Here is a 15943-nt window from a genome sequence, read left to right on the forward strand (position 1 = left end):
GGTTCAGAAGTGTTCGGCTTGCCGAGGCAGAGGTGTGCGCATCATGATCAGACAGCTGGCTCCCGGGATGGTGCAGCAGATGCAGTCGGTGTGCTCCGACTGCAACGGAGAAGGTAGGCCAGACCGTCCTTTCATAAACCTGCAAAGCAGTCTGGAATCCCTAGCGTTTTGGCAGGCCGGATGCCCTGTTAAGGACCCATTTGGGCCATCGGCATGTAGTCATGCAAAACTAGGTTGCAGCTCTGCAAGGCAAGGAATTCATAAATACTGGGAGCAGGAACCGTAGAATGGCTTAGAGAGGTCTTCAGCATGCTTCATGGCATCTCTCAGTCTTGTTGTCTTTTACAATGCAAGTTTAAGCAGCATCAGGGAATATTCCAAGATTTTTGGACTTTGGGATCGATTGAATCGTTGCTGGCTCAGGAACATAAGAGAAGCCATGGTGGATAATGGCCCATCCAGTCCCACACTCTGGGTCACACAGTGGCCAAAACCCAGCTGCCATGAGGAGGTCCACCAGCGGGGGCAGAACTCTAGAAGCCCTCCCACTGTTGCCCCCCAAGCACCCTGAGCTCCTTTGGTGATAGAGCAAGATGGGTAGCTGTGTGAGTCTGTCTGCAGCAGTAGAAAAGAACAAGAGTCCAGTAGGAACTTCTGTGAGTCGCTGCTCACTTCTTCCAATGCTTCGTCGGGGAGGGTGGGGTATAAATTAAATAAATAAATATACAGCTAGAATGTGAGTCCAACTGTTCTTATAATTGGAGGGTAGAGTGATTTCAAATGACAGGTGAATGACAATAGCTGGTATGTTTGGATTAGGTGTGATATGCAGAGGGGGGTAGGAGGCATGGATTAGTGGCTCAGTCATGGCTGGGTGTAGTGCCTTCTTAGGCCCAGGAACACACATGAAACTGCTTTATACTGAATCAGACCATTGGTCTATAAAAGTCAGTATTGCCTGCTCCGACTGGCACTGGCTCTCCAGGGTTTCCGATTTGTTTATTATTTATTTATATATATTATTTATCGTCCGCCTTTCCCACAAAGGCTCAAGGCGGATTACGCGCGGTGAATCAGTACAGTCAGAACAGTGAGACACCCAGTATGCGTTAGGATGGTAGAAGTCCAGAACCAACCAGAGAGAACCGAAACACAGCATCGGTATTAACATGACACATTAAGCAATGCAAAAAATGACATAATAGGATCGGATGTGTACAGTGAGCTGTAACAGCAGTATAGGCCAGTCCCTAATCATTTATCCAAGTAAGTTTGTGACCCATATGTTGCACAGTGCAACCCTCTCGCCTGTGCAGAAAGACCGCCTTGAACCATTCAGTGGTGGCATAGTTCGCGAAAAGCTGGGGGGGGGGGCTTCCTGACCACCTCGGGCAGGCCGTTCCATAAGGTGGGGGCCACCACAGGAGGACTCTTGTCAGGCCCTAGTCAGGTATAGCCATGCACTTAAGAAATCCTGGGCATCTAGCTAGCTTTTAAATCCTCGCCAGAGGTAAACCTCTGTAATGCTGTGGGTTCATTCTGGGTATAGTGCACAAGTAAATTCCATTAAAGGGTCTCTGCTTAGATTCTGAGCTTTTTTTAATTAAAGCATAATTATTGCATTCTTAACATAGACTAAATCAGCAAAGCATCATTATATCCATCTGTCATTGTTACATGGAGCTGCGGTGGCTCAAGTGGTTAAGACGCTGAACTGCAGGATGTGGAAGGTCGGTAGTTCAGCAGTTCGAGACCCGAGTGTGCCGCATGATGGAGTGAGCTCCCATCTCTCGTTCCAGCTCCTGCCAACCTAGCAGTTTGAAAGCAAGAAATTGCAAGTAGATAAATAGGTACCACTTCGGTGGGAAGGTAACAGTGTTCCGTGCACCTTGGTGTTTAGTCATGCCGGCCACATGACCACGGAAACGTCTTCGGACAGCGCTGGCTCTTCGGCTTTGAAACGGAGATGAGCACCGCAACCCTAGAGTCAGATTCGACTGGCTTTCGAGCAAGGGAACCTTTACCTTTACATTGTTACATAGATCTGTATCTGAAGAAGTGAGCGGTGATTCTTGAAAGCTCCCACCCTGCCAAATATTTTGTTAGTCTTTATTTATTCAACTTGTACCCCGCCCTCCCCGCAAAGCAGGCTCAGGGCGGCTCACACAGATCAATACATGAACAACAATTAAAATCCACATAAAATCATCTAAAACAATTCCATTCAACTTAAAATTCAGTTCAGTTACAAATTCAGTTTTCGTAAAGTGCTGGATGTTACTCAGTTGATTGTTTGCGATGGCGTCCTTTGAAGGTGTGCCCAAAGAGCTAACAGTCGTTCCGGTGCTCCTGGACTCTTGCTCTTTTCTACTGCTACAGACTGACTCACACGGCTACCCAACTCGATCTGTCACGTAAATAATTGAAGGAGAGCAATCACGTGAGTCCATGAGAGCTTCTTACTCCAAAAGTAGTCAGGACACAGGTGAGGAGACCCTTCTCAGAAGCAGCTCTCAAATCAGTCCAACTTCCCATATTAAGAGGATTTTAAAATCATCTCTAAACGATAGCTAGCTGTCCCCCTGGATAGGGCACACATTCTTGGCTCCTCTTATAACTTCAAACACCATACCAGGTCTGTACTTGAAATGACTTTTTAGAATATGTAAATAACGTTCATTCTCGCTACTTTTTATGTTAACAAAGTCTCTTTAAAAATAATGAACACAAAGTTCTCATAATTAAGAATATTTTCTGGCCCTCAAGCAATACTCCCATCCTTGAATCATCACTTCTGTGAAGTTGGAGGTTCTTGCAGTTCTCAGTTGCTTCCGTGCCTGGGCCTAAAGAAATCTCTATCGATAATGGTTGTTAGACATCTTCTAATCTACACTAGACTACAGCGTTGCTACCGTCTGTCGTCTTACTGATCTTCAAGGCTGTTCTAGTCTTGAGTTTCTATTTATTATTTATTTATTATTACTTATTATTTACATTTTTATCCCGCCCTCCCTGGAGGCTCAGGGCGGCTTACACGGCATATCACCAAATCATACAATAGAACAGTAAAAACATTAAAAATATTTAAACACATCACAGTCATAAACAAATTTTTGGTGCTCCTCTCCTAAAAACAAGATGGCCGTCTCCTAAAACGTCCCATTTTCACCCAAAGTGCCCGCATCATGATGACCCTGTACAGAAATCATGGAGCGTTGGTGGTACAATGGCGATGGCGGCTCCTATTCAAACGCCTGGCGGAAGAGCTCCGTCTTGCAGGCTTCTAGATTCCGTTCTTGGCAGGCTTCCTCGAGAAGCAGGGTTTGTTCTATTTATGAGTGCCACAACGTCATCTGCAATCCTTATGGTGACGTCCGGCAACTATTCCCCTGTATTTCTGGCTAGATTTGTGACATTTTGAATGGGCAGGTGGATTTGAGTCCAGTAGCACCTGATAAAACCAACCAGAGTTACAGAGCACGAGCTTTCGAGAGTCAAAGTCAACTCTTGTTAGTCTCTGAGGTTCTACTGGACTCAGAACTAACAGTTCTACCTAGAGATGTGAAGGCCCGGAAAAAACCTGGGTTTTTTCCTGAAGCCTTTTTGTTTTTTTCCGAAAAATTGGAAAGATTGCAAAAAGCAAAGAGAAAAAATTGATTATGGAACGTTTTATTTTAACATGATGAATAAAATATTTTAAGACCAGGTGTTCAAATACTTTCCAAATCATTTCTAATATATATATATGTGGTATCAGATTGATGTAATTTCGGTGCACTGAGGACAAGCAAGTCCTAGGTTACAAACCGAACTCTCCAATGCAAGAACAAGATGCATTTCTTCCTTTAGGAGGTGCGATTGTCAGAAGAAAATAAAAAAGTTTCAGTTTTGTTTTTGCATGTGGGTGGGTATTCTGTTTGTAATAATTGTTTGGATTTTTAATATGCTAGTTGTGATAATTTCATGCCAAGTAAAAATGTCCATTGTCATATTTTATGTTCCTAAAGTAACAGAATGACTTCCAAACCAGAAAAAACAAAAGAAATGCTAATGTAGCATTTTTTTCAATTTTTCCAAAAATTTCCGTTTTTTCCGAGCTTCAGAATTTCTGGAAATTTTACATCTCTAGTTCTACTGCAGACCAACATGGCTAACTCCTGAAATTATTTGTATGGGCCGTTGTTGATTTTGCCCATTTGCAAGTTGGCACCTGGAGAAGTTCCCGCTCAGATTAGCAAAGCTGTTGTGGGGGAGAGGGACCAAGGCCGTGAAGGGCTTTGTCTGTCATAGCCAATAGGTTGAGATATTTTGCATCACCTGTGAACCTGTTCCTTACTGGAGATGCCGGGGATTGAACCTGGGAGCTTCCGCATGCCAAGCAGAGGCTTTGCCACTCAGCCACAGCCCCTCCTTGTCTCAGAGTGATCTGCTTGCTATTCCAGCAATGTTGTCATATGTAAACGGTATCATTCCCGCTCCCAAGGTCTCCTGTATGATCCCTTTTCATATAATTCTGATATGGCTCTTACCAGATAAGTGTGGGGACAAGGTCGTGGGGGAGCAACAGGCGAGCCATTCCCATAGTGGGGGGGAAAGTGTCAGGGTAGAATCCAAGGAAGTTTGTGCCTTAAAGCCTGTCTTATTCCTATAAGCTGGGAATCACTGATCTGGATACACACAACCTCATACAATACTACTTGAAACTATATTGGGAGGGGAACTTCTAAGAACTGGGTGCCCGCAGGCTATGACCCCTTGCTTCTAAGCAAGGAAGCAAAACACAGAAGTCCTAACATGCTTTTTTGATTTTTGTTTTTAATGTGCACAGGGGAAGTAATCAACGAAAAAGACCGTTGTAAAAAATGCGAAGGGAAGAAAGTGATTAAAGAAGTGAAGATCCTTGAAGTCCACGTAGATAAAGGCATGAAGCACGGTCAGAGGATCACCTTCACCGGAGAAGCAGATCAAGCCCCAGGAGTAGAGCCGGGGGACATCGTTCTCCTGCTCCAAGAAAAAGAGCACGAGGTAACGTCGTATTTGAAACACAACGCTGTTTTGTCTGTGCCTGTTTGACCATCTTGACCACAGGAACAACAGGGTCAGCGATGATTGACTGAAGGAACAGGTGATACGTTGGGGAAACCATGTGAGGCTTCCCCTCTGCAGATTATGCCCACTTAGCTCATGTCCACTAGAAAAGATATGTTTGTTGTTGTTCAGTCGCACAGTCGAGTCTGCCTCTTCGCGACCCCATGGACCAGCTCCCGCCAGGCCTTCTGGTCTTCCGCCATCCTCTGAAGTTTGCTCAATTTCATGTTCGTTGCATCTATGACACTGTCTAACCATCTCATCCTTTGCCGTCCTCGTCTTCTTTGACCTTCAATCTTTCCCAGCATCAGGGTCTTCTCCAGTGAGTGCTCCCTTCTCATTTGGTGGCCAAAGTATGTGAGCTTCAGCTTCAGTATCTGGCCTTCCAGGGAACAGTCAGGGTTGATTTCTTTTAGGATGGACTGATTTGATCTTCTTGCAGTCTAAGGGACTCTCAAGAGTCTTCTCCAGCAGCATAGTTCAAAAGAATCTATTCTTCGGTGCTCGGCCTTCCTTATAGTCCAATTCTCGCAGCCATACATGACTACTGGGAATACCATTGCTTTGACCATGCGGACTTTTGTTGGCAGGGTGATGTCTCTACTTTTTATCATGCTGTTTAGATATATAGAAATCTGCTATTGTGCTTATCTGCCTTTAGGGCGAATCTGCATTGGCTTTCCCTCTGTTGTTTTACCAAACCCATGTTGGAAAAGAAATTCCCCTCTGCATTGCATGCCGCTTTCACTTTCTCTGATCATCGGATTTTATGGTACCGTCTGCATAGATATATGGCTGTTCAGGGGTGACTTTGCAGTCAGTACAGCGTTGCCCCGATGTATTTGAATGTGGTTTTGAGCTGCACTTTTCCCTCCCTGTTGAGAAAGTGTGGAGCGAATGCCAGAGGCAGAATCGCCCTTAGTCTGAGCAAAAAAGGTGGACTAAAGGTAGCCTAATAAAATAATAATATTCCAGGTTCACTCTCTGAAAACCAGACAAGCTGGCATTGGGCATCTTTTGTAAGAGAAGTCATCCTTCTGTGAGATGCCGCTGCTCTTTTGCTGTCCTGACTATCCTGGTAAAATGAGAGCCAGCTTGGTGCGGCGGTTACAGTGCTGGACTAGTATCTGGGAAACCCAGCTTCGAATTCCCACTGTGCCATAGAAGCTTGCTGGGTGACCTTGGGCCAGTCAGTCTCGTAGCCTCACCTACCTCACAGGGTTGTTGTGATGATAAAACGAAGGAGAACGATGTGAGCGGCTTTGGGTCCCCAGCTGGGAGAAAGGCCGGGGTATAAAGAAAGTGAATAAATACAATGGCTTGTGTTGGTCTCCCTTTCCTTGTGAGCTGAGCCATCAAATTACACCTGGCTTTTGGCCACTGTGTGACCCAGAGTGTTGGACTGGATGGGCCATCGGCCTGATCCAGCGTAGCTTCTCTTATGTTCTTACACATGGGGTTTTTTGTTGGGTTATTGGAAAGCCCACCCACTCTCATGGGGTTATTGTCACACAGACTTCCAGATCCTTTTTTCTTTTCTTTTCGAAGATGTTCCAGAGAGATGGGAACGACTTGCACATGACGCACAAGATAGGACTTGTTGAAGCACTGTGTGGCTTCCAGTTCACGTTTAAGCACCTTGACGGACGTCAGATTGTGGTGAAATATCCTCCGGGAAAAGTAATTGAACCAGGTAACAACTGACTTTACCTAGAGGCCTCTGGATGGCGAAGATCATCCTCTGTGCTTGTCTTGGCCCTCATCTTTGCCTGAAGGGGGGTGGGGGATCAGTAGCATTGTAACTACCATTAATAGTTACACAGAGCCAGTTTGGTGTAGTGGTTAAGTGTGCGGACTCTAATCTGGGAGAACTGGGTTTGATCCCCCACTCCTCCGCTTGCACCTACTGGATGACCTTGGGCAAGCCATAGTTCTGATAAGAGCTGTTCTTGAAAAAGAGCAGTCTCTGTGAAGAGCTCTCTCAGCCCCACCTACCTCACAGGGTGTCTGTTGTGGGAAGGGGAAGGAGTTTGTAAGCTGCTCTGAGACTCCTTTGGGTAGTGAAGGGCGGGGTATAAATCCAATGTCCTCTTCTTCTTACCGTGTCTCTGTCATTTTGTGAACTACAGGCTGTGTCCGTGTCGTTCGAGGGGAAGGAATGCCACAGTACCGTAATCCCTTTGAAAAGGGGGACCTTTATATAAAGTTTGATGTGCAGTTTCCTGAAAACAACTGGATTAGCCCAGAAAAACTCACAGTAAGTATCCCGTGGTGGCTCACACCCTATGTGCGATGCTGTGCAGCATAGTACACAGATATTTTCTCACAATGCCCAGCTATGATCGGAATAAATTTGAGTCAGCATATTGACTGCTTCAGTGGATTAGTCATGAGATTGCTTCTTCGCTTACGGTGAGAACATTCCTTAGTGAATATTGAGCAGTGCTGAATCACGGCTAAATAAAACTCAAAAGACAAACAAACCTGATTCCAGCATCAACTTTTGTGAGTCAGAGCTCACTTCCTCAGATGCACAAAGTGTTCATCCGCAAGGCAGATAAACTTATGTTAACGGCAGCAAACAATGGTTACAAAGAGAGGCCGGTTACAAAGAGAGGCCGGCTCAAGCTCCGACTAGAGATGTAAAATTTCCGGAAATTTTGAAGCTCGAAAAAAACCCCGGTTTTTCCACAGTTCGTTTTTTTCTGGAAAAAACCGGAAACTTTCGGGAAAATTGGGGAAAAATGCTACATTAGCATTTCTTTTGTCTTTTGTAGGTTGAAAGTCATTCTGCTACTTTAGGAACATAAAATATGACTATGGACATTTTTACTTGGCATGAAATTATCACAACTAGCATATTAAAAATATAGTATATCCAAACAATTATTGCAAACAGAATACCCACCCACATACAAATACAAAACTGAAACCTTTTTCTTTTCTTCTGACAATAGCACCTCTTAAAGGAAGAAATGCATCTTGTTCTTGCATTGGAGAGTTCAGTTTGTAACCTAGGACTTGCTTGTCCTCAGTGCACAGAAATTAGATCAATCTGATACCGTAAATATATATTTTTTAGAAATGATTTGGAAAATATTTGAACACCTTGTCTTAAAATATTTTATTCATCATGTTAAAATAAAACGTTCCATAATCAATTTTTTTTCTTTTCTTTTTTCAACTTTTCCAATTTTTTTGAAAAAGACAAAAAAGGCTTCAGGAAAAAAACCAGTTTCCCCCCGAATTTTTCCGGGTTTTTTCCTGGCCTTCACGTCTCTAGCTCCGACTCAACGGAAGGGTAGTCAGTCCACTCGGAATGGGTAAGGGCCACTCCCAGCTGTGGATAGAGCGAAGTAAGATTAACATAAAATCTGATCTAGGAAGGTATAGGATGAAACACGATACGCAGGGAGTGTTGGAGGTATAGCTGAACTAATCAAGGTGTACGCTTTGCAGAATACTAGCACTTTGTGCAAGCAAGGAACCTGAAGTCCTTGTAAACAACAGGAGAGGGAGAGGGATGGTGTAGACTATTTGAACGCATTATTTCACGTTGGATTTCCCGTTCAGAGTTCTGTAAGGAAACAGTGGCTTAGATCGGCAGCAGAATGCCCTGAAAGGTTAAAGTATTCACCCACTGCCTTCTGACTGTTGCGTTCTGTGTCCGTTTATGCTTCTGCATAAGGATTGACCTGTTTGTGCTGTGCAGAGGGTAGAAGGGCATTGCTGATGTGTGATGGCATACATCACCTTGGAGGACGAGTAAGTGAAGGTGCCCAGGGTGGTGTAGTTGATACGGGGGGTTGGGGAGGCCGTGGCTCAGCAGAAGAGTCTCTGCTTTGCATGCAGATGATCCCAGGTTCAATCCCCGGCATCTTCATTTGAAAGGACCAGGCAGTAGATGATGGGAAAGACCTCAGCCTGCGACCCTGGAGAGCCATTGCCAGTCTGAGTAGGTGGTCCTGACCTTGAAGAACTAATGGTCTGTAGACTGCAGCTCCATGCGTGTTCATATTAGGTTCTGTGGTTGTGTTGCTTGATTGTATATGAGTACAAAGCGGGCATTGAGATTTGTTGCAAGGTGTGGTTCCGGAGTTTGTGTCTACATTAGGTGACCCACGGTTGTGGGTGATGGGTGTTTTGGGTTTCAGAGACTGTCCAAATGTGTTATGATGGGGAACCGGGGGAGCAAAGGGAAAGGCACAGGAGAGAAAGGTGCAGTTATCCGTTACAGCCTAGTGTTCATTAATGATGATGTGTTGGACCAGTTTGAGCTATAAGCAGTGGTGGCCTGTCGCCTGCTTTTGGGTTTGCCTTGGAGGAGGCTATTTTCTGGTAACTATTCTAGCTTTCTCAGTCTGTTCCTTTACTTCATGGGGTGGGTATTGTAATTCTAAGAATGCCTGCTATAAACTCTTTTTTGGGGGGGGGGGTTTGCATTTTTGCCAGGTCGGGGCCTTGCTATAAGCTCTTGAGGCAAGAGGCCCTGTCTGAGTGATTTAGAGCAAATGCGGTTGTAATGCAGTGCTTGATTTTACGAAAGTGCTTGGTATGCTTTGGGTGGTAGGCAGACGCGTGCAGATATGTATAGCACTCAGTGGATTGCTAGTATAAGATTATTTATTTATTTGCATTTATATCCCACCCATCCTGCGGGCGGGTAACATCATTAGAATAAATACAGTTTCAGTTTAAAACGTTAAAACACAATAAAACATTCTAACAATTAAAACAATGGGGTACAGCTTGAAAGAGCGTCAGTTGGCTATAAAATTCTGGCCCGATGGTACTGTGAGTTGAAGGCCAGTTGTCGGTGGCCAGTAGACGGGTGACGGCAACCTCAGGGAGGCCGTAGATGGGTGCCCACTGGCTCAGCCACCACATGGCTGCATAATGATGCCCCGAAAAATGTACCTGCTGCATAGATTAGTCCATGCTCAGTTTGATGATGATGGGGTGGTGGTGGAAGTTGTTCACATCCTTGTGAAATCTCTCGAGCGTCCTTCCTACGTGTCCAAATGATAAGGATAAATCTCATTTGCAGGAGAGGGCTTGATGGCTAAGGGCTGAGAAAGCGTTCCCCTGAGCCACTCATGAAAACGTTTGAACCTTGAGAGCCAGCATGGTGTAGAGGTCATAGTGTCAGACTAGGGTCTGCGAGACCCAGGTTCGAATCCCCGCTCTGCAGTGGAAACTTGCTGGGTGGCCTTGGGCCCAGTCACACCCTCTCAGCCCAGCCTCCCTCACAGTGTTTGTAGTAGGAGATGCTGACCAGACACTCCAGCCGTTCTCTGAAAAGAATGTGGCACAACCTCTTAACGCAGCTGACACAGTCAGTGGGCCGTAGTGAATTGTATACCCGCAGTTCCCTAGAGTGTACAGTTGTTTGTATTTGGCTAGAAAGAGGCTATTCCCCAGGGGAGGACTTGGTTCCAGCTGATCTCATTAGGTCCTTCCCTGGATGGTGGGTCCCGGTATTGACCAAGCTATTTACCCAAATCAACAATTCAGGCACATTCCCTTTAGGGTGGAAACTTAGCATTGTGGTCCCTATTCACAAAAAGTGGGACAGGTCAAACCCCCAAAACTATCGTCCTATAAGCCTCTTAGACATGGCGTCCAAATTATATGGGAAGTATCTGCTGAGGAGATTAGAGGACTGGATCCTCGACAGTAGATTTATACATCCCCATCAAGCAGATTTTAGGAAAGGTCTAGGGACAATAAATCATTGCCATACCTGTTACCAACTGGCCAAATCAGCAATGTCGGGCCCTACCAAAGCTCTGTATGCAGTGCTTTGTCGATCTGGCATCGGTCTTCGATTCGATTGACAAAAAGAGGCTATACATTTGAATCGTTCTGGTGCTTAATTTCCACTTGCTATGAGCACCTTAGCAACATCAACAACAAGAAAAACACCTTTGGAGCTGTAGAGGGTTTGAAGTAACAGCTTTACTTGCAGGCGCCCCATTTTTAAAAGAGAACCTGAAATCCAGGAAATTTTGAGTATGTATAAAAATGTTTTATCGTGTGTATGTTGGATTTGATCCAAAAGCGTGCCCTTGAGCAAAGCATTTCTGCCTCCCGGGAGGGCTGTTTCTTGAGGAGCGCACTGCAGATAAATCTTAGGCGTCGTTTTATGCCTTCGCAAGAGGCCACTCACAGTAGGCAGAACTCTGTGCGGCCCCTTGCCCAAGTTCTCGGGCAGGCATGTACGGATCAGGGCTAGGGCCATTCTCCTGCCGTGTGTAGAATTTCCAGTACTCCTCGGATTAGCTCCAGGACACAAACGCCGACGAAGTAGGAACGTTGTGCCGAAGGACACCCAAAGCAGAGCCAGGACTCCCAGGGGGGAGGGGTGTGTTGTTTGCCTTAACCATGTATTGGGGAAGCATGTCTGTGTGTACAAAGTTCACCTGGGTGGTTAGCGCGTCAGACTAGGACCTGGGAGGCCCGGGTTCAAATCCTCACTCTGCCATGGAAGAAGAAGCAGAAGAGTTGGCTTTATACCCTGCTTTTCACTACCCGAAGGAGTCGGAGCGGCTCACAATCCCCTTCCCTTCCTCTCCCAACAGACACCCGTGAAGTAGGCGGGGCTGAGAGAGCTCTGACTGACCCAAGGTCACCCGGCTGGCTTTACGCGAAGGAGTGGGGGATCAAAACCATTCTCCAGACCTGAGTCCGCCGCTCTTAACCACGACACCACACTGGAGGTTCGCTGGGTGATCTCAAGCCAGTCACACCCTCTCAGCCTCATCTTCTTCACAGGATTACGATAAAGCAGAGAAGAGGGGAACAATGGCTTCCCTTGGGGTATAAATGAAGGAGATTGGATTTATACCCCGCCCTTCAATACCCAAAGGAGTCTCAGAGCGGCTGACAATCCCTTTCCTTTCCCCTCCCCACAACAGACACCCTGTGAGGCAGCTGACGCTGAGAGAGCTCTCTACAGAACTGCCCTTGAGAGAACGGCTCTGAAAGAACTTGCAACTGACCCAAGGTCACACCAGCAGCTGCATGCGGAGGAGTGGGGAATCAAACCCAGTTCTCCCAGATTAGAGTCCGCACGCTCTTAACCACTACACGAAATGACATAAACCTTTTAAAAAAAAATTCATACATCACTCTTTTCTCTGTTTCATTAAAGGAACTTGAAGATCTTCTGCCTGCCAGACCAGAAGTCCCCAACATAATTAGTGAGGCAGAGGAAGTAGATCTTCAAGAATTCGATGCCACCCGTGGCTCAGGGGGCGGCCAGAGGCGCGAAGCTTACAACGACAGCTCGGACGAGGAGAGCGGCCATCATGGACCTGGGGTTCAGTGTGCCCATCAGTAAAGGAAAAAAGTTTTGTCCAGGGTGGGTTGGGGGGAAGTTACACATGGATTTTTCTCTTCGAATTTTGCCTGACCTGTTTTCAGCAATCCAGTTGGGTTGTATAAAAATAAAGCAATCCACACGAACCCCAAAATGGACATCTCTTGCTGTATGTGTAACTTTTAAATTGGTCCATAGTATCTACAGAGTGTATAATTTAAACTAACCACGAAAGCTTACATCTTCATTTTTTTTTTTTTTGACTGTTCTGTAGCAGAAATAAAGGCACTTGAACGGAAGACGAGGCTCCTTCTCACCTGGGTTAAGTTTCAGTCCTTGTACTTGTGCTTGATTTTTACCAGTTTTGTGTAGATTTTAAGTTCCATATTTTAAGAAAAAAAGAAATTCAGATTCTACATTGTAAAGGTTTCTTGTGTAAAACTTTGTCCCGAAGCTTGGTATTTGGCTGCACCTGCGTAAGCTGCTACAAAAATAGACTTAAAAGAAAAACTTCATAGCCTGTATCTATCACTCTAGATGCATGGTAAGTAAACGGGCTTTGCACACTGTGGGTTAGAACGGACGGGGGAAGAACCATGGGAGACAAAATTGGAAGCTGTTGTAAAAGTCTTTTACCATCTTGTGGAAGGTTTCTGAAACGAAATAAAAGCCGTTGGTGTATGATAACCCTGCCTCCTATCTTCCTCCTTTTGTTAAATCCGTGCCTTAAAAATGTAGTGGTGGGGGCTGCAAATTGGATGGATCAGAAGGGGGGGGGGGGGCAAGGCGGGGCCTCGCGGGGGGGCCACATGTCACTGCCAATGTTCCCTCTAAGCTGTCGAGTCTTGTGAGCAGAAATTCTACTTTGTGAGCTACTGGCATTAAAATTGTGAGCAAGCAATTTGGCTACTGCATAAATTAGTTTGCTCTGTAGCTGTCCTTCCTGAGCTAAGACAAAAATGTGTGAGCCGGAGGCTAAAGAAATGTGAGCTAGCTCACACTAGCTCAGCTTAGAGGGAACACTGGCGGCCGGCATCTGCGTACCCTGAGGTAGGGCAGCAGCTGGGACGGGGGTCTTCTCCAGCAAATCCTTGGATTGGAGACCTCCTTGGAATACCAGCAGTTGGGAGGTGGGGGCAGGCTTTATTCAGCCTCCTCTGCACCTGCCACCCCTCAGGGGCCCTGGGCTGGATGGGAAGTCGTGGGACCTTGCCAGAAACTCAGGGGGCCTAGCCCCGAGAGGCCCCACTGTAGCTATGGGCCTGCAGCAGCTGCACGTTGGAGGATCAAACCCAGTTCTCCAGATTAGAGTCCACACTCCTAACCACTACACCAAACTGGAAGACAGCTAACAGAATTCAAACAGGCTTTGGCAGATGAAAAGGTGATCCTTTTCTGGTCACCACACCTTAAAAAGGATATTATAGCTTTGGAAAAAGTGCAGAAAAGGGCAACTCAAATGATGAAAGGGTTGGAACACTTCCCCTATGAGGAAAGGTTAAAGCGCTTAGGGCTCTTTAGCTTGGAGAAACGACGACTGAGGGGTGACATGATCGAGGTTTATAAGATTATGCATGGGAAAGAGCAGGTAGAGAAAGGTACTTTTCTCCCCTTCTCACAATACAAGAACTCGTGGGCACTCCATGAAACTGCTGAGCGGTCAGGTTAGAATGGATAAAAGGAAGTACTTCTTCACCCAAAGAGTGATTAACACTTGGAATTCACTGCCACAGGAAGTGGTGGCGGCTACAAACACGGACAGCTTCAAAAGGGAACTGGATAGACATATGGAGCAGAGGTCCATCAGTAGCTATTAGCCACAAGGTATAGATAGGAACTCTCGGTCTGGGACAAGGGATGCTCTGTATTCTTGGTGCTTGAGGGGGGGCAACAGTGGGAGGTCTTCTAGTGTCCTGGCCCCACTGGCGGACCTCCTGATGGCACCTGGTATTTTTGGCCACTGTGACAGAGTGCTGCAAGCATGGACGGCTTCAAAAGGGAATTAGATAAGCATATGGAGCAGAGGTCCATCAGTGGCTATTAGCTACAAGGTATAGATAGGGGCTCTGGGGCAAGTGATGCTCTGTCATCTTGGTGCTTGGGGGGGGGTCAACAGTGGGAGGGCTTCTAATGTCCTGGCTCCACTGGTGGACCTCCTGATGGTACTGGTATTTCTGGCCACTGTGTGACACAGAGTGTTGGGACTGGATGGGCCTTTGGCCTGATCCAACATTGGCGTCTCTTATGTTCTTGTGTTAACTGGGGCGAAATACAAAGACCCGAATGCAATTGTGGTGCAGCCCACCAAGCTAAATTTTCCATCTCAACTGTAAACAAGACATAGCCACACCACTGGCTAAAGATACAGGAATCCTGCACAGGCTTGGAAGATAAGTCCACTGCTTTTGCCGCTGGCAAGGATCTATTAATAACCTCCAGTTGCTTAGGGACTGAGCAATCTTAATGGAAACATCCCTTGAGCAAAGCGCCAGTTAAGACCTCGGCCATCCGCCAGCACCCACTAACCTGCTCTGCCGTCTCTCTAGCAAACATGACATCATCCAGCAACTGGGTCGCCTGGGGACAGCCCCCAGATCAACCGGGACACACACTGTGCCAGCAGAGTTCCCTCACGTCCCACATACAGCAATCGCCATCGGCACTTCACGGCACTTTGTATGTGTACTGTTGTTACGTGGATTTTATAGCATTGCACTTACGCATCTGCGTTTTATTGCATTCTAACCTGTTGTACGCCGCCTTGAGCCTGCCTGCGCAGGAAAGGCAGGCGATAAATCGAAAGTAATAAATAAATAAATATCTGACCCAAGTCTTTAAAAAGGGTAAAGGTCAAGTTCTTTTCTTTAGAAAATCTTCAGTTGCAGCAAAATAAACACACACGGTAAGCTTTGTCTGGTGTAGCGGTTAGGCGCGCGGACTCTGATCTGGGAGAACCGGGCTTGATTCCCCACTCCTCCACTTGCAGCTGCTGGATGACCTTGGGCAAGCCATAGTTCTGTCAGAGCTGTTCTCTCAAGGGCAGTTCTGGAAAGAGCTCTCTTGGCCCCACCTACTTCATAGGGTGTCTGTTGTGGGGAGGGGCAAGGAAAGGAGTTGGTAAGCCGCTCTGAGACTCTGAGTGAAGGGCGGGGTATAAATCCATTCTCTTCTTCTTTGAGGAAAAGGCAGGTTGGGATGGGCAGAGGACAGCTGTAATCAATCATGAAAATTACTGTCCGACTAGGAACTAGTAGTGTTGCCAGTACCAGGCTGGGAAATAACTGGAGATTTTGGGGGTGGAGCCTGAGGAGGGCGGGGCTTGGGAAGGGGAGGTGCCTCTGCAGGGTATAATGCCATAGAGTCCACCCTCCAAAGCAGCCATTTTCTCCAGGGGAACTGAGCTCTGTTGTCAGATCAGTTATAATCCTAGGAGTTCTCCAGCCACCACCGGGAGGCTGACCCTGGCAAGTACTTGGATGGGAGACTGCCAAGGAATACCAGGGCTCCGGATGCAGAGGCAGGCAATCAAAGGCC

The 15943-nt window shown here is 46.4% G+C and overlaps 1 protein-coding gene across 1 annotated transcript in view; it reads left to right on the top strand.

Moving 5' to 3' along the window:
• DNAJA2 (DnaJ heat shock protein family (Hsp40) member A2) overlaps window positions 1-12810 on the top strand; it is a 28557-nt gene extending 15747 nt beyond the window's left edge. Inside the window, exons 6-10 of the mRNA XM_015409417.1 lie at window positions 1-113; window positions 4829-5025; window positions 6637-6781; window positions 7218-7345; window positions 12242-12810. The exon at window positions 1-113 is cut by the window's left edge and continues 36 nt beyond it. Coding sequence (XP_015264903.1) covers window positions 1-113; window positions 4829-5025; window positions 6637-6781; window positions 7218-7345; window positions 12242-12430 — 772 coding nt within the window. The 3' untranslated portion in view covers window positions 12431-12810. The remainder of the gene's footprint in view (window positions 114-4828; window positions 5026-6636; window positions 6782-7217; window positions 7346-12241) is intronic.
• The last annotated feature ends 3133 nt before the right edge of the window (window positions 12811-15943 follow it).

Source organism: Gekko japonicus, unplaced genomic scaffold, assembly GCF_001447785.1.
Source record: "Gekko japonicus isolate JY-2015 unplaced genomic scaffold, Gekko_japonicus_V1.1 scaffold794, whole genome shotgun sequence".
In the NCBI taxonomy this organism is placed as follows: Eukaryota; Metazoa; Chordata; class Lepidosauria; order Squamata; family Gekkonidae; genus Gekko; species Gekko japonicus.